The sequence below is a fragment of the Geotrypetes seraphini genome, chromosome 10, assembly GCF_902459505.1.
Source record: "Geotrypetes seraphini chromosome 10, aGeoSer1.1, whole genome shotgun sequence".
NCBI classification, from domain to species: domain Eukaryota; kingdom Metazoa; phylum Chordata; class Amphibia; order Gymnophiona; family Dermophiidae; genus Geotrypetes; species Geotrypetes seraphini.
This window is the reverse complement of record NC_047093.1, coordinates 32308350-32334096: the sequence shown is the minus strand read 5'-3', so window position 1 is coordinate 32334096 and position 25747 is coordinate 32308350. Positions and strand designations below refer to the sequence as shown.

Below are 25747 nucleotides of genomic sequence, written 5' to 3'. Positions count from 1 at the left end.
CGTGCTTGTGAGACGTCCGTACCGGGGCTCTGTCTGATGACATCACCCACTAGTGGATAACAACTGTTACGGTAAGTAACATTGCTTTTTAGTAGGTTATATCATTTGTCTTTTTAACTTTTTTTAGTTCAGTACTCTGCTTTTTCAGTTAAGTCAGTTTAGACAATAGTGTAGCCTATAGAGGCTCTGTTAGGGCTTTATTTAAGAAGTGTTTTAGTCTAGGTTAGTATTTTTGGTTGCAGTTGAGGAAAGTCTCTGTTTAGTGTTCGACACAGAAAGTTACATCAGAAGGACTCTGGCAGCGAGAAAGGCCAAGAGCAGGTCCCTGTGTCATTCTCTGCTCAGTGTTGCTGGCTTTGCTATTCTAAGCACTAGAGCTGCTCTTTGAATCGCTCTTTAAAGCTTTCAAACTCACGCTGAGAGTGCTCCTTGTCTTAAAAATTTAGATTTGAGGTTTATATATTTTTGGTGGAGTCTAGGGAGTTAGCTTTCCTGCAATGTCCTAGGGCAAGCCCAACTTATATTTTGGTGTTTTTTTCTATAGATTCTCTATTTCAGACCATTCCTCAAGCTTCACTGGGTCGTCCAAGTTTTCCACTAGCGGTGCCTGATTCACAATTCAAATCGATTCAGCCAAACTGAATTGGCGAATCAATTTGTTTGAAAAAAAAAAAAAAAAAATCGCCGATTCAGACCTGCTCTTGACCAAGTAGTAAAACAGATTTTATGCTGCTTATCCTAGGAATAAGCAGTGGATTTCCCCAAGCCATCATAATAATAGCCTATGGACCACTTTTTTAGGAAATTATGCAAGCCTTATTTAAACCCCGCTAAGCTAACTGAATGTTGTTGTGCTCTGCCACCCCTCTGCAGTGTTTCATGGTGCTATCCTAGTTAAGGTTTGTTGGTCTGCATCACAGCTGGTTTCTGTTATAGTGTTTTGAATTATTCTAAGTGTCTGGTGTTAACCAATGAATCCTCTCTGATCACATTGCATGTTCCTTCCTGACAGATAGTATGATACAGCCCCTGCTTTCTCTCTAACAGGTGGATATGCAAGATGAGATGTTCTCCATGACAGATGATGTGTTTGAGTCTCCGCCCCTCTCGGCCACATATTTCCGACACCTTCCTCATCCTGAAGATGCCCAGGCCCGGGATATGCCCCCACCTTTGCTGTGAGCTAGGATTTCATTTCTGTTCTGGAGACCTCAATAGAGGGGCATTGTGAGATGATTTATCTGAGATTTGATTGTTGAGGAGGTGGGAATGGGGAAGAAACTCCCACATATCACTAATGTAATGTAATGTAATATGTAGCTGGATTGAGAACAGACCAACAGTAAAAAAGCTACATTGATTTTATTCTATTAAATTGTCTCTCTGAGAGTTCAGAAGTGTCTCTCTAAGGGCTCAGAAGTGTTTGATCTCTGGCTTTATAGATTTTCCCCTTCTGAGACTCTATATAGTTTGTATTCAAATTTCAAGTTTATTTCAAGGTGGTTATACATTTTAAAATAGGGTAAAAACATAATACAATTTAACATAACTAACAAAATTAACATACACGATCAGACAAAAAAATAACATACACGACTGGACAAACGGGTACGAATGAAAAAAAGGGGAGAACTACAATGGTTAAAGAAAGATAAGATATAAAGGTATAAACAAAAGGGCGGGGATTAAAAACAAGTAAGTCCATTACAAGCGGACTCATAAAAGATTTTAATCCTAAAAGGGACACTTATACTTGAAAGGCATCTTTGAAAAGGAATGTCTTATGAAAAGATTTAAAGTTCTCAAGATTAGTTATCTCTCTTAGTTTAACTAAAGCATAGGGGTTCTCACCCCCCTCCCCCCCAAAAAAAAAATAGCATGTGTGTCATATTTTTAAAAATTGCCTCAATTTTCTGTACACGTATGTACTGTTCTGTAGCATGTAGATTTCACTATAGCATGTATGTTATTGAAAACTATCTCAATTTTCTGTAGCTCATTATTGATCCTGAAAACTACTGTGTACATATCCTTGTAACTCGTTTTGGGTTCCTGGGGAGGATGGGCTAGAAAACTTAAATAAATACATAAAAAGTGGCATCTAGAGGTAGGTACCGCTTATACGCATCAAAGGCACCATAAAAGTACATTAGACACTATCCTATCTCTATAGCACTACCAGATATACGCAGCGCTGTACAGAGCACAAAGAAGAAGCCAGTCCCTTCACTTGAGAGCTTACAATCTAAACAGCCAAGACAGACAGACAGGATGTCATGGATACAGTTAAGGGTAACAGTTAATCTGCTGGCTGGGTTGGTGGGCAGAGGGGAGTTCAGGACAATCAAGCCATTGTGATATCACTGAGGAGGTTGGCTCTTATTGGTGGAATGAGGCATTATGACATCACAATCTCAGCTCTGCTTCCCAAAGACTGAAACTCTTCACACTACTACTATGAATTATTTCTATAGCACTACCGGACACACACAGCGCTGTACAGAGTCACAAAGAAGACAGTCCCTGCTTAAAGAGCTTACAACCTAAACAGACAAACAAGATGTCATGGATACAGTTAAGGGAACGGTTAATCTGCTGGCTAGGTTGGAGGGCAGTGGGGGGAGTAGGGTTATGGATTGAAGGCTGTATCAAAAAGTGGGTTCTCAGTCTGCTTTTAAACAAGGGAAGGGGCTTGGCGGACAAACTCGGGTAATTTATTCCAGGCATAGGGGAAAGCTAGATGAAAGGAATGAAGTCTAGAATTGGCAGTGAAGTAGAAGGGTAAAGCTAAGAGTGGCTTATCTGAGGAATGGAGTTCTCTGGGAGATATATAAGGAGAGAAAAGAAGTATTGAGGGCCTAACTGCAAGGGAGCATATACGTGGGTCGGCCATGAGCATGTCTCCCAGTTAAATGTGTATTTTATAGAATACTTTTGGCATACGAACGTACACCTGCCATTGACATGGCGTAAGATAGATTGGCACTGGTGCACCCATGTGTAGGTCCACTAACAGTAGTATTCTGTAATTAAATCTTGGCACCAAGATGCCATTATGGAGCTAGCGCTATGCGTATAGCATTGGGGCACCTAAACAGTCCCTTCCCTCCCCTCCAGTGTTTGTCTAGCTTACTGGTGAAACCAAAATGTAATTTAACTGGCCACCATGATGTACCATGGCCCATCCTGAGCTTTGTCCTAGCAGTTTATTATCACTGAAGTATCTTTTTGATCAAAGCTGGGCCCTGGATCTGTGTACTGAGCAGGGTCTATGTTCTTTTGCACTCACTCAACAACAATCGTACTGAATCCAGCAAAGAACCGGAACAAATTTAATGTTAAGTTATTTTTCAAGGGGAGATCTCCTGCATCGGAGGAATTCATCAGAGGGGATTGTGCCTCTCTCCCTGGCTTCCTGCAGCAGCGGTTCTGCTTCTTATTATTTGTTCATCGCAGGCATCTTCAGAGACGGACCCCTGACGTCATCGGGTCCGTCTCCAACAATTTAAAAACAGAACGCCGCCGCGGGAGACTCGGGAGATCTCCTGCATCGGAGGAATTCATCAGAGGGGATTGTGCCTCTCTCCCTGGCTTCCTGCAGCAGCGGTTCTGCTTCTTATTATTTGTTCATCGCAGGCATCTTCAGAGACGGACCCCTGACGTCACCGGGTCCGTCTCCAACAATTCAAAAACAGAACGCTGCCGCGGTTGCGGCCGCAGGGCGTGGCCGAAGGGGCGTGCCCTAAGGGGCTCGCCAGGCCCCTTGGGAGCCCCTTGGAGCCACGGGGAGCCAGGGAGTTGGAGATTATTGATTTACCTATTGGAATAAGGAACGAATACAGGAGATCTCCAGATCCAGGATATATGATTTGATTTGTACCAGTGCCTGGTGAGACACTGAGGGTACGATTGTTATATTACAACAGCGATTAGACTATCTGTCAGTCGCGATGCCGAAGAGACGGGGTAAGAGCGCCGCTGCAGCCTCGCGACGTCTTGAACACCCCCCTCTCGCTTCAATTGAACATTTTCTTCAGCGTCTTCAGAGGGAGTCAGTAGGTTTGGGGAATCGCCCGCTGGACTCTGCGACGTGGAGTGACGCCGGATCGGAAGTTCTTGGGCTGGATACCACGCTGAGCCCCGACCAGAGGAGTCCACCTCCCCCACCGCTGAGTGCGAGTTCCCCATGTGAAAGGAGTGGGCCAGAAGTAGCAGCACTCTCTGATCATGAGGCTGTAACATCAGGGAGCCAGCAAGGTGAAGTCTCTATGGCTTTGTTAAGCCCAGAGATGGTTCCAGCGGATAGAGCAGAAGGAGGAGAAAAACCAGACCAACAGACAGAAGGCAGTCAAGGTGAGTCTTCCCCAACTTTACATGAGACTTTCTTTAAATATGAAAAACCAGCTGAAGTGACTCTTGATTCAATTTGGGACTTAGTTTCCAAACTGGGAGACTCACTAACTAAACAAATTAAAGAAGGTGAAAAGAATATAAAAATTCAAAAACAGACAATAGAGGAAAATAAACAGGAAATTTCCAATGTCAAAGAAAAATTGGGAGGTATCGAAAATGAAGTGAAAATGATTAAACAAGTTCAATCTACAATAATAAATGATAATCAAAGTATTAGAAAAAAATTGGAAATTATGGAAAATAACTATCGGACTAATAACCTACGACTGTTGAATTTTCCTAAAATACTATCTGTAAACCCGAGAGAGATGATAAAAAGGTACTTCATGGAGATATTTAATATTCCTGAGGAATCATTGCCTCCTCTCACTCGAGTATATTATTTGCCTATGAACGTAAGGGGTCAGCATTCGGAGAATAAGAGACAGGAAATACAAGACCTTCAACAAAATTTGACAGCAATTTTGGAAACATTAGATAAAGATTTGGTTAAACCAGCAACTCTTGTACTATCTGTGGCTTTGTTGCCGGATAAAGATTGGATTTTGAAAATGTTTTTTAGGAACAAGAGTAAGGAGTTCCTGGGTTTGAAAATTCAAATGTTTCCAGATGTTAGTAGAGAAACTCAGAATCGTAGACGTCAGTTTCTTTTGTTGAAAGCAGGAGTTACACAACTGGGTGGTATTTTCTTTTTACGTTTCCCATGTAAATGTATAGTAAGATATCGAGATAATAAGTATGTGTTTTTCGAGCCATCTCAACTTACAGCTTTTCTGACATTGAAACGTCTGGAAAAAGAGGGTATAACAACAACTACCACAATAACAACTATGTAACTGTAATAACAACTAATTGGACTTGGTATTAGAATAATTCCTCAAGTCAGACACATGATACTATTCTTTATTATATAGAATTTAAAATTGATTTCCTTAAAAGTTCACTCATATATATCTTGGATCATATAATTATTGAGGACTTGAGATTGTCCGATTAGAATTTTGTCCATATTATGTAAATGATTTACTTATTATTTTGTGTTCGATCTGACAATCTTTCTGTACAAAATGTTTTGATTTTGTTAAAATTTTTAAAATGATAAATAAAGAATAAAAAAAAAAAAAGTTATTTTTCATATATGAAAACATGACTCTAATCACTCGGTGAGATTTCTGAGCGTCATGACACATAGAATGAGTGAATCATGGTATATGCCCATCTGAATGCCCGCTATTGCCTATATGGATCTCCTCATCTTCTAACCCTGCCGAGGGTTTCTCCACATGAGTCCCCTGGCTTTAGACTTCAAAGTTAGTGGAATTTATAGATTAGATTATCCTGGCTGATTTCTATACCGCATTTAACTGTGTGGAACAAAGCAAAGCAGTGTACAATCTAAAAATGAAAAAAGAAGAAGAAACTACAGTTTATTAGGACAGAATCAATCATTCTAAAATACTCGTAGGTCAAAAACAAATCCAGAGGGAGGAGGAGACGTGAGAGGGTGGGAATGATATGGCTAGCCAAAGACTGAGGTACCGTCTCGCCATTCTGGAAATGCCAGGTTTTGATAGTTTCTCTTTTGAAGGATGACTGTTCTGTCCCTACCTTTGCTCCCTATAGGAGAGAAACTGTAAGGACCCCAATGTCAGCCGTGACAACCCACCGAAGGGGAAAGCGCATCGCCTCCCAAGTGAGACATTTTGCCTTTGATCGGAAGAAGCGCTACTACGGGCTGGGAATGGTGGGAAACTGGCTGAACCGGACGTACCGGCGGAGCATCAGTAGCGTGGTGCAAACAAAGCTGGAACGCGTCGACAGTCACAGGTGATGCCAAGCCCCCCGGTTTGCACATCTCAAACGAAGGGAACAGGAAACCCTGAATGGGGAAAAACTCCAATTCCCTTGCTGTAAAAGTATTTGCTGAATCTTAACAGTTAGATTTTCATTTTGATAGCATCCCCCCCACCCACCCCCGTTTCATTTCTGAAACTGACAAGATCCAAGGGCAGTACAGACGTTTCTAATCGTCGGTAGTGTAGTAAAGGGGGGAGGGGCGCAGACCACCCCGGCCGCCATCTTGGTGGGGCGCCAGCACCTCTCTTCCCCCCCACACACACACAGTTAAGTTATCCAGCATATTTTTTCATCAAAACTGATTACCGTATCTATTCGAATATAAACTGAGATTTTTGGGCCCAAAAATGGGAGTCTCAGTTTATATTCATGTTGATGCCCACCCTTCCTGTGCTGGACCACCAGGTCTTATGGCAGGCCTGGTAAAGGACTGCAAGGCATCGGGAGGGAGGGACAGGGTACCGAGCTGGGAAAGGGGAAGGGGGGTTCTGGGTGCAGAGCTCGGCAGGGCACCTGAATATTAAGCCATTGGTTTATATTCAAGTTTATTTCCCTTCCTTTTTTTTTGGTGGGGGGGGGGGAACGGTTACCTCCGGTTTATTTGGGTCAGTTTATATTAGAGTATATATGGTATGTAGAAATAGAGCAGTAAATATCCATAAAATATAAACTATCCATTCACTATACCAGTGTTGATTTTGAGGTCACTTACTACATGTTTTTTCTCGGAATTCTCTGCTTCCGAAACTTGACCACAGAAATTCTGGCCTCAGGCCTCTTTTGGGTCTGTTAATGTAGCGATATCGATGGGGTGTTGGGTCATACATGTAGAAATGATTGGGGAGACATCAGAAACGGCCATTTTAGTTAATTTTGACTACAGCCTCCCAGTGCTTAGTGTCTTTGTTAAGCTGATATCTGTTCGTCTCTACCCTCTTAGCTCATAGCCTGTGTGTCTAACCCTTTCTCTCTCCTCAGGCCTTATTTCACATACTGGATCACTTTTGTGCACTTACTGATCACGCTGCTTGCAATTGGCACGTATGGCTTTGCACCGATAGGATTCACGCAGCATGTGACATCCGAGCTGGTGAGTGTGACCGGGAGTTGCAGCTTTCAGTTAACATTGACCACCCTTGCTTTCGCTTCCCTGCCCCTGAAGCTCTCCTCTTAAGAAAACCTGGCTTTCTTTGCGACATGTGGATGTCTGGAGCATTAAAATATGATGGGGGTCATTTTTATAAAGCGGTCAATATTCAGCATCATTTAAGGTGGCAAGAGAGACTCCTGTCCACTTAGACCACACTGAATGGGCATAAGCATAGTCAACCCTACAATTTTAGGGAGGGGAGCAAAGGTTTCTGAGAAGGTAATACATTCCCTCCCTCCCCCTTAAAACCCCCCCCCCAAAAAACCTTTGCTGGCAGGGAATAGAGAACGACACAGGAACAAATTTTTCCCCGTCCCTGCAGAAACTCATTTTCACATCCCGTCCCAGTGAGTTCTTTTCCTGTCCCTGCCCCATTCCTGCAAGCTCTGTCCTCATCTGCACAAGCTTCAAACACTTTAAAATCATAAGTGTTCAAGGCTTGTGTGGTTAAGGCAGGGCTTACAGGAATGGGGCGGGGGACAGGAACAGTGACAAAGCTCATGGGGACAGGATGGGGAAATTGATTTCCTCCAGGGACAAATTTGTTCCCGTGTCATTTTCTAGCAGGGATACTGGCCAAAAGATTTGCTGCCTAACCTCTCGCTTCCTTCTCCTACCGCTGCACTAACCTGGAAGTCAGCGGGGTCCCTCCAGCCACTGACTCTGGGACTCCCAAGTATGCTCGGTTCTTGCACAAACTGAGCATATGCAAGGAGTCCCCGGCAGCTGGAGGCAGACTGCTGACTTCTGGGTTAATGCAGCAGCACAAGGAGGAGGAGAGCAATTGGGCAGGAAATCTTTTTACCTGGTGGGATTTGTCATCCCTGCCAGCCATTTAATGAGTGCAGTGGAACTGGAAGGGGCTTGAGCACAAAGTAGGGGGCCTGGCTACAGCACTGCTCAGTGGTACTTAATTGGGCAGTGCCATTGAATATCAGCTCTGACCAATCCAGCGTAATCTAGGCACTGCGGGGGCGGAGTCAGACATCTATGTAGACACCAGAAGCATTCAGCACCTAACTGAGCAGATAAAAGGCAACACATCGCAAACTGTGTGTCGCGGCAAAGTAGTGTGCCATAGTGAGATTCCGGGTGTGCGGTAAGAGGCACGTCTTGTAGGTGAGTCAGCCGGTACCTCTCTTCCTTGCAGGCGCCCCTCTGCACCTCCCCACCGGTGTAATTGTTTTAGGGTTAACAAGCTCAGGGGCCCCATCCGGAGGGCCTCCGCGCATGCGCAGGCTTTGACATGATGTCGCACACGCACGTGACGTCATCGCACGTGCGTGGACCCTCCAGCCGCGGCCCCAAAAAGTGTTTGCGAGACACTGAGATAAGGCCACATAAAACGCAGTTCTGTCTTCGGTTAGGCACAGAATGTTGGCAGACATCTGTATTAACTTCCGTTTCCTCCAAAGACCCAGGTATTCAATGCTGGTGCCCAGTCGTGGTCTGCCATTGACTATCCAGGTCTAATTCAGAAATGCGATGGTCGGCAGCTTTTTAAAATAGCTCACCACTGTGGGCAGACTATTTCTAGGCCCGCACTACGTGTAAAAGTATGTGCAATGACAAAGAGTTGTGGGGCGTGAATGGGATGGCTGTTTACTTCATAGAATATTACATGCATTGGTGCTTGATTTTGAGCTGGTCCAAAGGTACATGGGTTCTGCAGCTTTTATTTAATAGACTGGTTGCTGTGAGTTAGTCGGCTTGCAAGTGCCCATTTACTTCCACAAGCCAGGTGACTAGTTCTAAAATTACCCTCGGAATGTCTGAATAGGGGAGCTTGCTGCAGCCAAAGAAAAATGGTTTTTGGGAACTTTGGAAAGTTTCAAAACCTGTAGGTCATTGTGTGTTCCAGGTACTCTAAATTGCAATGTTGTATGTTCCATACAATGGTAGATGTATCATCCCAGATGTGTTAGGTACATCTGTATTGGAAAGGATTTTGTAAATTCAATAGAACAACACGAACACCCAAATTGGCTGTACAGCTCTCCCGATTCGCGGTTTCCCCAATCGCGAATTCAGTTATTCATGATTTTTTTTTTTTTTTGCCCCTTGAATTTTTAATTCAGAAACGCTGCCCCCGATATCCCCCAGACCTTACCCTGGTGGTCTAGCGGCGACACGGGGCAGAAGCGATCTTCCTACGCTCCTGCCCCAAGCAGAGCCGTCATCAAAATGGCTGCCATGAGTTCCCATTGTCATCTCGAGACTATAACAGGAACTCACGGCAGCCATTTTGATGGTGGCTCTGCACAGGGCAGGAGCGTAGGAAGATCGCTCCTGCCCCTCGTCGCCGCTAGACCACCAGGCAAGGTTGGGGTCGCAGGAGGGAGGTGGGCGGGGGTGGGTCAGAACCGGCCCAAAAAATTATTCGCGATTTTCCCTATTTGTGGGCCGGCTCTGCCCCCTAACCCTCGCGAATATTGAGGGTCTGCTGTACTCTGAACGAGGATGGACAAGGCCTTTGATTTCCCTGAGGAATAATTGTGAAGCAGAGCCCAAGTTTCACCCTGTGATCTACACTATCTTAGTCCATGTCTGCTGACGTCGTCCTCTTATTCTAAGAGAAAATCACTTCAGCTACAGTATTACCAGTTTATCCCTCCCCCGATTGTATAAATTGTTTATAGTGTTCTCTTAGGCTTCTGCAGCTGGCATCATGATTGTTGCCGTTTTCTGGGTCTCCCTGCATCTGGATAGATAGAACTGGTTTCAGCCATCATGCTATGGCTTCTTTAGGGTGTGTTGGGAGATCTGAAGTTTTCTCCTTATGTAGTTTAGGTCCTCAGACCTGATTGGCTAGGGCTTGAGGTGATTGAGACAGGAAAGTCTATTGGTCACTACCAAAATGTCAGTTCTACCTACCTAGATGCAGCGAGACCTGAAAAACTGCAACAATCAAATTGCTTACAGGTCTGGCCTACACGTGTAAAGTTGTGCGCTGCATGGATTTTGTATTTTGTCTCCTCAGGTGCTCAGAAATAAAGGCGTTTATGAAAGTGTTAAATACATTCAGCAAGAGAATTTCTGGATGGGCCCAAGTTCAGTAAGAAGCATTCATTTATCTGGACTGTGAAATTTTATGTTACATACGGTTTTTGCACAAGAGTCCTTAGGAAGGAATTACAGTGGAACCTTGGTTTACGAGCATAATTTGTTCCAGAAGCATGCTCGTAAACCAAATTGCTCGTATATCAAAGCGAGTTTCCCCATAGGAAGTTAAGTAAACTTGCTTGATTCATTCCTCCCCGTCCCCTGAGGCCACCGGTGCTGCTTCACCTTACCCCCCCACCCCCAAGGCCACTGATGCTGCTCCACACCCCACCAAGAACCGGCATGCCCCCCCCCCCACGAGAGCCGGCATGCCCCCCACCCCACGAGAACCAGCATGGCCCCACCAAGAACTGCAATCTCCCCCACCCCCGAACCAGCATTGCCCCCCCGCTCGCATTGTGCAGAGAGAGAGAGAGAGAACCAGAAGGCCTTGAGCACGCGCAGATGCTCAAGGCCCAGGCAAGAGGAAGGATCTTCAGGCACCAGCACATCCTGTGCGTTGGTGCTGGTGCCAGATCGGGGTAAGCGATTGTGTTTGGGTGGGGGATAGTCGGATTGCGAGGGGGGGGGATGCGAGCAGGGGGGATGCCGGATCGCTGGGGGGGGGGGCTCACAAATCGAGTCAACGCTCGGTTTGCGAGGCACGATTTGTGGGAATGTTTTGCCCCTCTTGCAAAACACTCGCAAACCGCATTACTCGCAAACCGAGGTTTGACTGTATAAGAGAGAGTATTTTGTGAGAGGTTGGTAAGATGCTTTTAATTTGGGACGTATAGTAGGATGTAAATAGATGGGAATATTCCATAATTTTGTTTTGCGATGCTTGTGTTATGTTTCTCTCTAAACGCTTTACTGGGCAGGCTGAGTGGGCCATGCTGGTCTTTATTTGCCGTCGTTTACTGCATGGCTTAGTGTTGTAAACAGAGGTGATTAAGGAAGTTCCAGTCCTGAGACGTCCCAAGCTCCTTTTTAATATGCCAAGCAGAGACCCCCTTCCTCGAGATTCATGGTAAACCGCCCCAGATGTTAATTGGTTTATGCAGTGGTGCAGTAAGGGTGAGCGACACCCAGAGCAGTGGCATCCCTTCCTCACCCACCCCACCCGCACACACACACACACCCCTCCCCCTTCCCTTGTACCTTTTTAATTTCTCCAGCGTGAGCAGTATGCCCACTCCGGTGTTTGCTCACTCTTTGATGTCACTTCCTAGGCGCAGGTCCCGGAAGTGACGTCGGAGAGAGAGTGCCAGGGAATTAAAAGGTACGGGGGGGGGAAGGAGAGGAAGTGGGGAAGATCGCACCCCCCCCTTACTATGCCACTGGGTATGTGAGACGGAAGATGTTCTGACCAGTGGATGTGCATGAGGGGGTGTAAAAGTTGCTACTCTGCTTTCAGATTGCCTTAATTCATCTGGGAGCAAAGTTCTCTCCTTGCATTCGGAGGGATGAGCAAATCGAGAAGTTAATCCAGAGAGAGCGGGACCGGGAGCGGGAATCTGGCTGCTGCGTTCAAAATGACAACTCTGGCTGCGTCCAGACATTAAGGCGGGACTGCTCGGTGAGTTTCCCCTCATGCAGGCAGCTGCCTTGCTTTCGGGCCAGGGTTGGTCTTGGAGGCTTAAATAATTTTTTTGCTAAGTCAGCAATTCTGCCCTCGGTGTTGAAAATTCTGCAAAACGTTTTCAAACATGACAATGCAATAATAATCATTGTCCTTGAGTCAAAATGAATTAAACGGCATGAAAGAAAAGTGTTTCTCTAAGCAGGATTTTTTTTTTAGGATTTAAGGCACAGTTCGCCCCCCAGTAGTGTATTGCAAAGTGCACCATAGCTAGAGGTTTTCAGGGACTTTTGCTTTATCAGTTGGAGTCCAGTGAAAACTTCTGGCTGCAGCCAGTGGCGAATTCTTGCAGCCGCTAATATTGAAAAGTTACCCGGAGGTTTCCATTGCTTCCCAAAATGACAGGCAGCTTCAGCAAGTCAGTGCTGGTGGCAGCTTGCAACTCCTCATAGACTCCACGAATTTCTGAATTAAAACTCCATGAAAACCAGAAGACCCATCATATGGCAACGGCCCTCTTGCCCCCCCCTTCTCCCCCCCCCACCAAAGAGCACATGGTCTTCATGATCAGATAGTCTTCTCTAATGTCTTCCCAGTCACCCCATCAGTCCAGCCTGTTCTTCTTACCACCAGCACCAGTCAAACATGCAGCCAATCGAGTATCCTCAAGCCGATCGGCCGGTGTCAGGTCAAAAGCGCGCCGGGACAAAGGCGCACGCAGACAATTGAGCGCAGCGCGGAGGTGCGCGCCGCAGAAAATTACTGTTTTTAGTGCTCCGACGGGGGGGACCCCCCCCACACTTTACTTAATAGAGATTGCGCCGCGTTGTGGGGGGTTTGGGGGGTTGTAACCCCCCACATTTTACTGAAAACTTAACTTTTTCCCTGTTTTTAGGGAAAAAGTTAAGTTTACAGTAAAATGTGGAGGGTTACAACCCCCCAACGCCGGCGCGATCTCTATTAAGTAAACTGGGGGGGGGGCTCCCCAACAAAAACCCCCGTCGGAGCCCCTAAAAACTGTAATTTTCTTTGGCGCGCGCCTCCGTCTTGCGCTCAGTTGTCGGCGCGCGCCTTTGTCTTTCGCGGGGTTGTCTATGAACCCGATCGACTAGCCTAGCTTTTATTTCCCCTCCACAACAAACAGCCAGAGCGACAGCAGACGCAAAATTTCATACAATAACAGCAGCCAAAACAGCAGAGCTCGTGAAAGGACCACTCCATTCGAATGATCTGCAAACGCATTTAGGCCCTGAAGGCACTGTTGATTCCCTCACTGGTAAACAGTTATCATTTATATCAGGGGTGCCCACACTTTATGGGCTTGCGAGCTACTTTTATAATGACTAAGTCAAAATGATCTACCAACAATAAAATTTAAAAAAACACAAAGCACACTGAAAGGCAGAGAAAATGTTAATTATTCATATTCCGGGTTTTTTCAAAGAGGTCACGGCAGATGACTCTATGCAATGTCACCTCAGTAACAAAATACAAAAATAGACAAATACACCCCCTCCCTTTTTACTAAACCACAATAGTAGGTTTTAGCACAGGGAGTTACGCTGAATGCCTCGTGCTGCTCTCAATGCTCATAGGCTCCCTGCGCTAAAAAACGCTATTACGGTTTAGTAAAAGGGAGCCATAGTGCAAAATATAGACAGCAGATATAAATTCTCAAAACCGACACATTTTGATCACTAAATTGAAAATAAAATCATTTTTCCTACCTTTGCTGTTTGGTGATTTCATGAGTCTCTGGTTGCACTTTCTTCTTCTGACTGTGCATCCAATCTTTCTTCCTTTCTTTCAGCCTCCTGTATGTTTCCTCTCCTCCAGACCTCATTCTCTCCCCCAACTTTTTCTTTCTGTCTCCCTGTTCCCCCTTCTTTCTATCTCTGTCTGCCCCCTTTCTTTCTTTCTCCGTGCCCTCCCCCAAGCCACTCGGTTTGCTGCCACCGCCATCGGGGAACAGCCCCCAAGCCACTGCCGTCCCAAGCTTTCCCTGCAGAAGCGTCGCGCTGATCAGCATTCCGCTCACTGACGTAGGAGAGGAAGTTCCGGGCCAACAAGGCATTTCTCCTCATTCCATCCAGCCTGAGCCCCATCTCTCCTTGATCCAGCATTTCCCTTCTGTGTCTGTCAGAATTACCATTCCACCTATTTTCCAGCATCACCCTTCTTTGTGTCCATCTCACCTATATCCCTATCTCACCACTTTTTCAGAATCTTCATTTGTCTCTGTTCTTGTCTTTACCCCATGTTCACCATTTGCCCTTTCAATGTCTTTATCTCCCCCCCACACACTTTTTCAGCATTACTTCTATGTCTCTATTTCACCTCCTCTTCATGTCCCCTCTGTATCTCTATCCTTATTCAGTAGGTCCTGCTTACTCTTTCTCTTCTTTGTGTCACTATCTCCATTTTCAGCTTTCCTCCCTTTTCCTTTGTTAATGCACCCTCCCTCCACTCCGGCCCAGCCCAGTATGAAATATTTCCTTTTGTTTCCCTCCCCTCTCTCTTTCTCTCTCTCTTCTGCTCCCTAACCCACGAGTCCTGCATCTGGCCCTCTCCCTTCTACCTGCACCTGGCAAAACCCCCCTGCTCCGCGGCTCTCTTAAGCAACTCGTCAGCAGCGGTGATCAAGACAAGCTGCCGACATCGAGGCCTTCTCTCTACGAGTCCCGCCTTTGTGGAAAAAGGAAGTTGAAACAAGCGGGATTCGCAGAGGGTAGGCCCCAACGTCAGAAGCTTGTGTCGATCGCTGCTGCTGAGTTGCCGAAGAGAGCCGCGGAGCAGGGGGTGTGGCCGGAAGAAGGTAGAAGGGAGAGGGCTGCTGGAAGAGGTAGAAGTTCCGGAGCATGACACCGACCCGGGCCAGGATGATTTATTTTTCAGGCTGCCGCCGCCACGCCACCACGCCATGCCCCCAAATGACAAAAAACAGCCTAATGCCCAGCGTCGGCGTCTTTGACGTCGGGGAGAGGAAGGCTGATAGGCCCGGTAGATCGGGACGGCAACACGAGTCTATCACAGAGCCTGGGATGGGCTCTGTGATCGACTCACGTTGCCTTCCTGAGCTACCGGTCGATCGCGATCGACGCGTTGGGCACCCCTGATTTATATAATGCTATGTGAAAATAACCTGGCATTTTGGGAGGCTGGAGGATTTTGAACACTTAATTCTGATCTTGGTGTACACATCTATACCAGTGGGATGGGGGTTGGGAATGGGGGGTTCAGATTATTGGGTTGCAAAATTGGTGAGCCTGTAGCCACCATTGGATATATTGTTAATATCCCATGTTTTGTTCATTTGTCTTTGGCATTTTAATGCTGTATGATAGATTGCTTTATTTCACCAATAAAAAAAAATTTTCAGTGAAATTACAACCTGGGCTGAAAGATTGTCAGAGCCCTGTTCTAACATAAGTCCTGGGTATATTTGCCTAAGCGGTAAAGTAACAGCTTGAGGGAGCTGAGTAGAGCTTTGGCCTGCTTCCCTCACCAGTCCCTGTGAAGGAGGAAATCTGATCATATTTCCTCTCTTTTTTTTTATTTTTTTTTAAATTTACAGGAGACATTGGCTACTTTTGTAAAGTGGCCAGAACATAACGCTCCCCTGAAGGAATCCACTGACCAGAAACGGACGTCAGGGGCTGTGTGCAGTCAGGATCCCAGGTTAGACAGTCCCAAGAGCACAATTGTGAAGTGCAGTTATAGCTTTCTCCTGCTGGATGTCATTCTGACCTTGTAGTAGCAAAATCTCAGGTTTAGCACTTCTAAAGCACTGCCAGACATACACAGTACTATCCAGATACATATAAGAGATGGTTCCTGCTTCAGGGAGCTGATGATCAATTTAGTTTAATTTTTTGTTTCTTGGTGGTTGTTTTTTTTTTTAGTTTAAGCAGGTCGCAATAAGATACAAACATAATCAAAATCACATACATTTTAACAATAATATAAAACCCCATGAAAATCAGAGGCTACCAGCGCCTCCCCTAGACAAATACCATGAGATCCCTCTGTTCATCCGGGAGCAGGGAAATTTATGCAACTTTATGGAATTACTGATAAAGTATTTGTTTTGTAAGATGAAATATGGGAATTGAAGCATTAATATATTTGTAGGTGCTGGTCACTGAAATGTTTTTGTTTCTTTGGATTCCTTAATTGCATGTGATGTGATATATATGTATGTACGTTTTGGAACCCGCTTTGTATAAAGCAGGATGTAAATCAATAAACTATTACCAGTTTAGATCCCATATTTCATCCTACAGAAAAGATGTTTTTTCAGCATTTTCTAAAATTGCTCAAATTTGTTTGCTGTCGTATGTACTCTGGGAGCTTATTCCACTCCTGAGGGCCCACACATGAAAACATACGAACTCTGGGCACAGCCAATCGCAATTGTTTCACTGTTGGAATAACTAGATCAGCGTGAGTAGCTGAACGCAACTCACACTGCGGTTCATATGGCAGAATGCTATCCTACAAACGCCTCGGCATCTGATTGTGAATACAAAGATACACCAATAATTTATAAAGCATCCGGTATTCAAATTTCAACCAATATGACGACACGTAGCGTTCTGTCACATGACAACACTTAGGGCTTCTTTTACTAAGGTACGCTAGCGTCATCGCGTGTAAACCACGCGCTAAAGAAAAATGCTAATGCAAGCTCAATGGAGGTGTTAGCGTTTAGCACGCACGCTAAAAACGCTAGCGCACCTTAGTAAAAGGAGCCCTTAGTCGTAAAAGTTCGACAAAACCAGTCTAGATTATAGAGAAGCAGTTAAGATGTATATAAGCTTGTTGTGCCTTTGTAATTTAGGAAATGTGTGAACAAAATCTAAATGCACTGAAAGCAGGCTCCAGAAAGATGTTCTGGGTTTGCACAGATATTGCATAGCTCTCAATGATCACTTTTGAGATCCGCGTGCTGAGAGGTGGCCTTTGTTATGAGCTGTTGGAATTGATGCTGGGAGGGATTGGAAATGGTAGCCTAGTAGTTGTCGGAAAAAGACCATCCAGTCCACGTTGCTAAAAAAAAAAAAAATCCTGAAAACCACAGTGTTGAGGTGTTTCTCCTTATCCAAGAGAGTCGAGGGGGGGGGTTGGGTTTGTTGTGGGGTGTTTTTTTTAAAAAAATTTTGTGGTTTTTGTTTTTATCTGAGTATGTGTCTGTATTTCTCCTTTTGTACTCTGCTTCCTTGGGTCAAACAACATACAAGATCCAAACTTGGCTCCCTCCATCCCGAAGTCTCTGTAATCTAAAGCAGTGGTTGCCAACCCTGTCCTGGAGGACCACCAGGTCAGTCGGGTTTTCAGGATAACCCTAATGAATATGCATGAGAGAGATCTGCATATAATGGAGGTGCCAGGCATGCAAATCTGCTCCATGCATATTCATTAGGACTGTCCTGAAAACCGGACTGGCCTGAGGGTCCTCCAGGACAGGGTTGGGAACCACTGATCTAAAGCAATACTTGTATGGCAGCTGCCCAGCAATTCAGCCTCCTGTGTCCCCTGTGTAGCCTAATGAATGGATCCAGCTACTTGATCACCTGCATTTCACATTATTACTGAACGTGTAGCTTGCTTAGTTGCTATTTGATTGTAGTACATCGATGCTTATTACACAGCCCAGCTGTTTAGATGTTTGTGTTGCCACTGGGACTTCTAACAGTTCATCTTATATTGCATATTTTCTGACATTCAAGTACCGTGCTGCAATTACTTAAACGCACATCACAAGGTCGTGTCTTCTCCTCTTCTAGTGACAAAAGATCCACTGTACTTATCCCCTACCTTCTTAAACCCAGTTACTCGTTTAGCTGCAGCCATCCACTCTAAGAAAGATCTGCCAATTTCCATCTTACCGTTTTCCTTGAAAATAATTTTCTGGCACTGCTCTTTATTGTAGCCCAGCTTCAATCCCCCCCACTCCCCCCGGCCTTATTCTATTTATGCAACTACAATTATAGAATAAGTAAGCGTCCACTTAACATGTGTAATATAATACAGACACGTAACTTGCTTATCATATAAATGTGTGTGGGGTATTCACAGAGGAGCCGCATGGGTGGGCCATGGTTATGTCTAATAGTTGCATGAGCAACTCATGCATGTAACTTATAGTATTCTGTAACTGTTGGATTTAGGGACACCTGTTTACACCTGGCGTAAGTGGGCACGCCAAATTTAGGCTTACTGCGCAGTATCGGCGCACCTAAATTGTAGCACCCAGTTACTAAGCTATAACCCCCTCCCCCCTTAGTGTGCACTATTATTTTTTTCTACTTAACTACGTACCGATTCCACTCTCCACAGGACATGCGAGGAGCCAGCTTCCATCACGCCACATGTCTGGGAAGATGACATCACCAAGTGGCCGGTGAGTGACCTTTATACAGCAGGTGTTGGCAACCTATGGTGTGCAAAGGTAGCCCAGCTGGTATGCACCACCATGCAAAGGACTTGATAGAACACACTTGATCCATGCACATACTAAGCCTGCACTGATGAACTTAGGTAGGTCTAAAGTGAGTACTTGTGATGGAGTGTATTGTGGCCTAGTGGTTACAGCTGCTGCCTCAGCACCCTGAGGTTGTGGGTTTGATCCAAGTGCCGCTCCTTTTGACCCTAAGCAAGTCAGCTAACCTTCCATTACCTAAGGTATCATAATTAGATTGTGAGCCCACTGGGGACAAATAGGGGAAATAACTTAAGAGTAGTCATCCTGCCACTGTATCGTGCTATGGTGCGCCCGCACCTGGAGTACTGTGTTCATTTCTGGTCGCCGTACCTCAAGAAGGACATGGAAGTACTTGAGAGAGTTCAAAGAAGAGTAACTAAGCTAATAAAGGGTATGGAGGACCTCTCATATACTGACAGACTGAAAAGGCTAGGGCTTTTCTCCCTGGAAAAGCGGAGACTTAGAGGAGACATGATAGAAACCTTCAAGATCATGAAGGGCATAGAAAAAATAGACAGGGACAGATTTTTCATATTAAGGGGATCAACAAGTACAAGGGGGCACTCAGAGAAATTGAAAGGGGAGAAGTTTAGAACAAACGCTAGGAAGTTCTTTTTCACACAGAGGGTGGTGGATACATGGAACGCGCTACCGGAGGATGTGATAAACAGGAGCACGCTACAGGGGTTCAAAAAAACTTTGGATAGGTACTTGGAAGACAAAGGGATTGAGGGGTACAGATAAGAGTAGAGGTAGATTATAGGGATGGGATTAGAGGTAAGTTATAAAATTAATCAGGGATCACTGTTCAGGCACTAGGCCTGATGGGCCATCGCGGGAGCAGACTGCTGAGCAAAATGGACCTCTGGTCTGACTCAGTGGGGCAACTTCTTATGTTCTTATGTATCCGATTCTAAAAAAACAAAACAAAAACAACTTGCCTTGGGTGAATCTCTTCATAAAATCAATTAATGCATCTCAGTAAGTAAACACTCCCTCACAGAGTCACCTTAAGGAAGCTAGGCTGTTAAGTACAGAGCAGTGAGAGCAGAAAGGGTTCATGCAGCCAGATATAACTTCTTTATTTGCACCAAGTCAAGGCTCAGAAGAAAAGAAACCCTCCAGAAAAAAGAGGATAGATTGAGACATCTGAGTTACACTTCCATCAGTCCTCCTTACTTCCATGTGACTTTCTCCCCCTGTGACATGTAAGCTGTAGCCAATGCTGATTTAGCCCTGGAAGGATGGAGGGTCAAGCAGGCCAAAGGACTGGACCATTGTTAAGATGCAGAAATTGAAAAGAGGATAATTCTCAATAGGGATGATCTGATAAAATATACGATGAGGTTTTTCTTTGTTTCCTGTATGTCTTTAACTGCATTGATTATTTTTGTTATAAGTATGATCATATTATTGGGTTTTGCATCACTTCAGGTTCACAGAGCAAAGCTTCCTATAAATGTGTAAATTTAAAGATGGCTGCTTTTTAATGAAACTCAGGCAAAACCTCACACGCCACTCACTACACGCCACACACACTGATGTTACAGTTGCACAGTGGCTGATTACCCCTGCCCTTTTCTCCCTGGAAGTGACTTCCACCTGCACAGCATTCTCAGCTTCTCCTAGAAGCAGAAGCAAGACTTGGGAACAGGATTATAGCGAGTTGAAACTGTGCCCTGTGTGATTCACGTATTTTGCCACTAGGAGCAGTGTTTGTGCCCTGGGCAGCCATGCTGCTTGGAAATCAGACCATCAGTTTTCTGTGTGGTAACGTGGAGTGCTACTAAAGACTTGGAATTTTTGTATTGCTTGCCTCTGAACTTTGTTCTGTTTTGGTTTGCACTTCCCCCTCCGTATTCGCGGTTTTGGTTATTCGTGGTTTTTCGTTTGCAGACTCCTCCCCCAAAATTATGTCATAGAAAATCGCTGGGAGCAGGGCGTTGCACAGAGAAAATCGCTGCACTTTCTTTACAGGTTATTTGCGGTTTTAGCATTTTTTTCTAGGGTTTGTCGCAGAAAACCGCAAATAACATGTGAAAAGTTATTTGCGGTTTTTCGGTATTCGCTGAGTTGTTTTTCTCCTATCACCGTGAATACGGAGGGGGAAGTATAGTTTACTGTAGCATTGAGGCGTATGTTTATAAATAATATTTGTTATTATGAGATTACGTACATTTAAATTGTAACCTGCCTAAAATGGTCAGATAGTGCAGGATACCACAACTATACTAAAAGGTGGAAAGAGTAGCATATAAGAACATAAGAATTGCTGTACTGGGACAGACCGAAGGTCCATCAAGCCCAGTATCCTGTTTCCACCAGTGGCCAACCACCTAGCTAGATCCCAAGTAGTAAAGCGGATTTTATGCTGCGTAGCCTAGGAATAAGCAGTGGATTTCTCCAAGCCATCTTAATAGTGGTCTATGGACTTCTCCTTTTAGGAAATTATCCAAACCTTTTTTTTAAACCCTGCTAAGCTAACTAATTTCACCACATTTTCCAGCAACGAATTCCAGAGTTTAATTACACAGTGTGTGAAGAAATATTTCCTCCGGATTGTTTTAAATCTACAACTTAGTAGCTTCATTGCATGCCTAGTCCTAGTATGTTTGGAAAGAGTAATATACTATATATAGATAGAAAGAGAGAGAATAGATTATCTGTGTCTGTATATTTATCTATATATATATTTTTTTCCCTTTTACAGATTTGTACCTCTCAGACAACAACAAATCACACAGGTTTCAAACACATGGACTGTGAAATCAAAGGAAGACCTTGCTGTATTGGGACTAAAGGCAGGTAAGGATTGCACTGACTTTGGCCTTGATTTGTGGTGGGTCATAGGACCATATTGAAGGGAAGACAGTACAAGAAGTTACAAGAGCAGGAACAGGACAAATAACCCTGGGTTTCCTAGGCCAGGAAGGCATCAACAAGTTTTGAATTAGGAACTTTATTGATTTGATTCTAATATTGTTGGCACTGCCAATATAGCACATTGATATTAAGGGCATTGCCAAGTAGGCGGGGTTACTTCTCAGACTTTGAAACTCTATTGTTAGGGTTAACCAGGGTTGGAAAAATGTTTAGGAAACTTAAGTGCCTGCCAAAATAATGTTAAGAGCTGGAGAGAGGTAGTTGGTTTTTTTGTTTGTTTGTTTTTTTCTTTTTTTTCACATGTTTGATTGCGGTTTTGCTGCTTGTTGCTATTTTGCTTTTTTTCCTCTCTACATACATGTGTGCAAAACCTTAGACAGCCCTTATCAAATCGTATGTTTCAGTGAATCCCCACATGAGCAGAAGTTGATGCAACTTTTGCATAGTAAAAAGTTAAATAGGGCATCTTTATAAAAAGTTATATACCCTCTCCTTGGTACTAAGAATGTCGGTCAAGATGGTGTACAATCTAGCAAATACAAGTTAAAACCTTATAAACAAAAAGCCTTCAGGGAAATAGGAAAGCTTTGAAATCCTCGAGAAAGCCAAAGCATGATGGCTGAAGTGTCGGTTTTAGCTACCCAGATGCAACAAGGCCTGGAATACTGCAATAATTTTGAAATCTTAAATTATAATAAGGACTATTCCCTTTTCATTATGTCGAGCAAACCAAATCATTCCATTCCAAAGGTGCTCTAACCCTAAAGTCCTTTCTCCATATTTCCTTCCACATGCTTTACACCCAAGGCAATGTTAGCAGGGTCTTTGCACAAAAGCAAAGAAAATGCCTTAATACGGTGGTGTCGAATGTCGGTTCTTGAGAGCCGCAATCCAGTTGGGTTTTCAGGATTTCCCCAATGAATATGCATGAGATCTATTAGCATACAATGTATTCTTTAAACTGCTTGGACCAGTGAAATGAACGAGCGGTATAACAAGATTAATAAACCATAGAAAGGAACTTAGGGCCTGATTCTCGAAAACGCATGTCCCACCATTGGGCAGCCAATCGAGACACTTGTTTGTTTGTTATTTTAAACTCCACAAGACAGGACGCCCGCATTGTAGGTCTCTGGAGTATATCTGCGGAGACACACAGTGACTCTTAAGCACGCCAAAGGCAGGGCATGGGTGTGGCTTTGCCTGGGAGTGGCCTTGGGTGGGCTTACACATCGGTATATGTCTCCATAGATGGGAGACAGACACCTGAAATGTAGGCCTGCAAATTGCTGGCCTATATTTCAGGTGCCTGTCTGGAAGTGTAGGCACAATTCTGCTTGGGATGCCGGTGCATGATTGACACACAATCGGCGGCCACAGATGCCAGCATCCTATACAAAATTAGGCCTTTAGCCAACAAGTTGTTAGCAACCTGCTATCTCTTTAAGAATCAACCTGACAAGTCCACATAAACATAAGAAGTTGCCTCCGCTGAGGCAGACCAGAGGTCCATCTCGCCCAGCGGTCCACTCCCGCGGCGGCCCGTCAGGCCTATTGCCTGAGCAGTGGTCCCTGCCTATTTCTATAACTTACCTCTTACTCCTATCCCTATAACCTACCTCTGCTCCTATCTGTACCCCTCAATCCCTTTGTCCTCTAGGAACCTATCCAATCCTTCTTTGAAGCTCTGTAACGTGCTCCTGTCACCTGTTATCCCACTGAGTAAAATGCCTCTTCCTGAAAATATGACCTCAACTTAGAGTGGATACTGGCATTTCTGTGTTTAAGCGGTCCTGTTATATCCCTCCTGAGAAAGCGTCTTTTTTTTTTTTTTTTTTTTTTTTGCAAAACTCGAGTGGAGGGAATGCACTGGTTATAGAGATGCACAAGTGGTTACACAATTTTTGGTGGAACTGGTGAAACAGAGAGTTGCACGTGAAGGAACACCCATTCCAATGTACAGCTAAGTGAAACTGCTTTTAACTTTATTGTCATTATTAAGAAAAGTAGGAGCAATCAGGGACTGATACGCAGCTATGGTGGTCTCTTGTACTACCTCTGCTTTATTGAATAAGTGTATTTTGTGTTGGATAGAAACATAGAAAAAAGCAGCAGAAAAGGGCTATAGCCCACCAAGTCTGCCCATTCCAAGTATCCCCTCCCCTGAATTTACTCCCTTAAAGATCCCATGTGAGTATCCCATTTTATCCCAGGACAAGCAGGCAGCATATTCTTTACACATGGGTGACGTCACCGATGGAGCCCCGGTACGGACTTTTTTAACTAGAAAGTTCTAGTTGGCCGCACCGCGCGTGCGCCTTCCCGCCCGACGGAGGAGTGTGTGGTCCCCAGTTTCTTCGTTTCCGCGGAGCGAAGAAGACGCATGTTTTTTCAACCGTCGTTGAAATCTTCCCTTTTGCCTTCCCGCTCGCGAATTTTTCCTGTTATTTTACTTTCTTACCTTCGGGTTCCTTTTTTCTTTTCATTTGCAAAAAAAAAAAAATTACTTTCTTTTTCTTCTTTTTCGAACCAGCCCCGGCGGGGCCTATTGCCACTATACAGGCCTCCGGGTTTGATTTTGCGGAGGCCGTATTCCCATTCATGCCCCCGCAGCCAGGTTTTAAGAAGTGCCAGCGGTGTGCACGCCCGATCTCCCTCACTGACCCACACAATTGGTGCTTGCAGTGTTTGGGTCCTGAGCATCGGGCGGACTCCTGCACCCGCTGTGCCACTCTTAAAAAACGAACACTTAAAAATCGCCAGATCCAGCAGAACATCCTATTCGGCACCGGGTCTGCGATGGAATCCACGGCGTCGGCGGCGGTACCACCAAAATCGACTCCCACCACTTCGACGACGCCCGATCCGACATCGGCGCCGCTGGCGCCAGATAAGCCGGCTAAGAAGCCTTCCTCTTCCCTCGAGCGCCCCCCAGCCACAGTGGCGGCACCGACCTTACCGGCTTCACGCCGACCCCGGAAATGCTCCGCCCCGATCTCGGTGAGTGCCTTGTCATCGGCCTCCTCATCGCCGGGGCGTGGAGCGGCACCTATGGAACCGAAACAAAAGAAAGCGGTTCCGGTGCCACCCCTGGATGACCGCATCGCGGCCATCCTCCAGAAGCAATTACAGGAACAGCTGCAGCATCAACTCCAGCACCTGTTACCCACTATCCTGGCACCGCTCCTTTCGGTACCAGACTGGCCTGAGCCCCGCACCGAACAACCGGTATCCACCCCATCGGTGCCACTTAATACATCCATGCCGATTCTCTCGGCTGAACAGCTCCGTGCCCATCCTGTAGTTCCCTCACATACCACTACAGATCCACCTTGGGACCGGGCAGGGCACCGTTCTTCCCGAGACCGGGACCAACACCGATCTTCATCTCCCGGTACCGTTTCGGTGCGCTCGGGCAAGTCTCTATCTAAGACCCACCATACCGAGCCTTCCACCCCGGTTTCTCGACATGTGCAACCGGAGGTCCGGGACCCGGACTTATGGGAAGAATCCCCTCCCGGTACCGAGGAGGATGTCTCCTCATCGGACGAGGAACCCTCAGCGCCCGATACCACTTCCAAACTTGAGCAATCCTCATTCTCCAAGTTCCTCAGGGAGATGTCAGCGGCTTTGTCGCTCCCTCTAGAATCAGACTCCAAAAAATCCCAAGCCTTTCTGGAGGCCCTGGATTTTGAACAACCGCCTAAGGAGTTCCTCAAGTTACCCGTGCATGACATACTACGGGAAACCTTTTATAAAAACTGGGAGAATCCCCTCACAGTCCCCGGGGCCCCCCGTAAGTTAGATAGCCTTTACCGGGTTATCCCTATCCCGGGGTTTGACAAACCTCAATTGCCCCATGAGTCTCTCCTTGTTGAGTCCACCTTGAAGAAGACTCAGGGCGCCATTGTTTATGCCTCCACCCCTCCTGGCAGAGAGGGCAAAACTATGGACAAGTTTGGCAAAAGGCTCTACCAGAATGCCATGCTGGCCAACAGGGCGAACAATTACACCTTCCACTTTTCATTTTACATGAAACACCTGGTCCAACAGCTGTCCGCCCTTCAAAAATATATTCCAGAGAGAAAGATTCCACATTTCCAGCAACAAATTTCCAGTCTCCTTCAACTGAGGAAATTTATGGTACGCTCTATCTACGATTCTTTTGAGCTGACCTCTCGTGCCTCTGCCATTGCTGTTGCCATGCGCCGCCTGGCTTGGCTAAGAGTATCTGATTTGGACATCAACTACCAAGACCGTCTAGCCAACGCTCCCTGTCTTGGGGATGAACTTTTTGGGGAGTCCCTGGATTCAACCACCCAGAAACTCTCGGCCC

General features: G+C 45.4%; 1 protein-coding gene across 6 annotated transcripts in view; it reads left to right on the top strand.

Annotated features, from left to right (window-relative positions):
- Positions 1-25747, top strand: part of RHBDF2 (rhomboid 5 homolog 2) — a 152506-nt gene that overhangs the window by 90309 nt on the left and 36450 nt on the right. For all 6 annotated transcript variants that reach the window (XM_033961734.1, XM_033961735.1, XM_033961737.1 and 3 more), the window contains 8 exons: positions 1048-1178; positions 6037-6240; positions 7249-7360; positions 10401-10475; positions 11880-12041; positions 15619-15722; positions 18384-18447; positions 21239-21333. In XM_033961734.1, coding sequence (XP_033817625.1) covers positions 1048-1178; positions 6037-6240; positions 7249-7360; positions 10401-10475; positions 11880-12041; positions 15619-15722; positions 18384-18447; positions 21239-21333 — 947 coding nt within the window. The remainder of the gene's footprint in view (positions 1-1047; positions 1179-6036; positions 6241-7248; positions 7361-10400; positions 10476-11879; positions 12042-15618; positions 15723-18383; positions 18448-21238; positions 21334-25747) is intronic.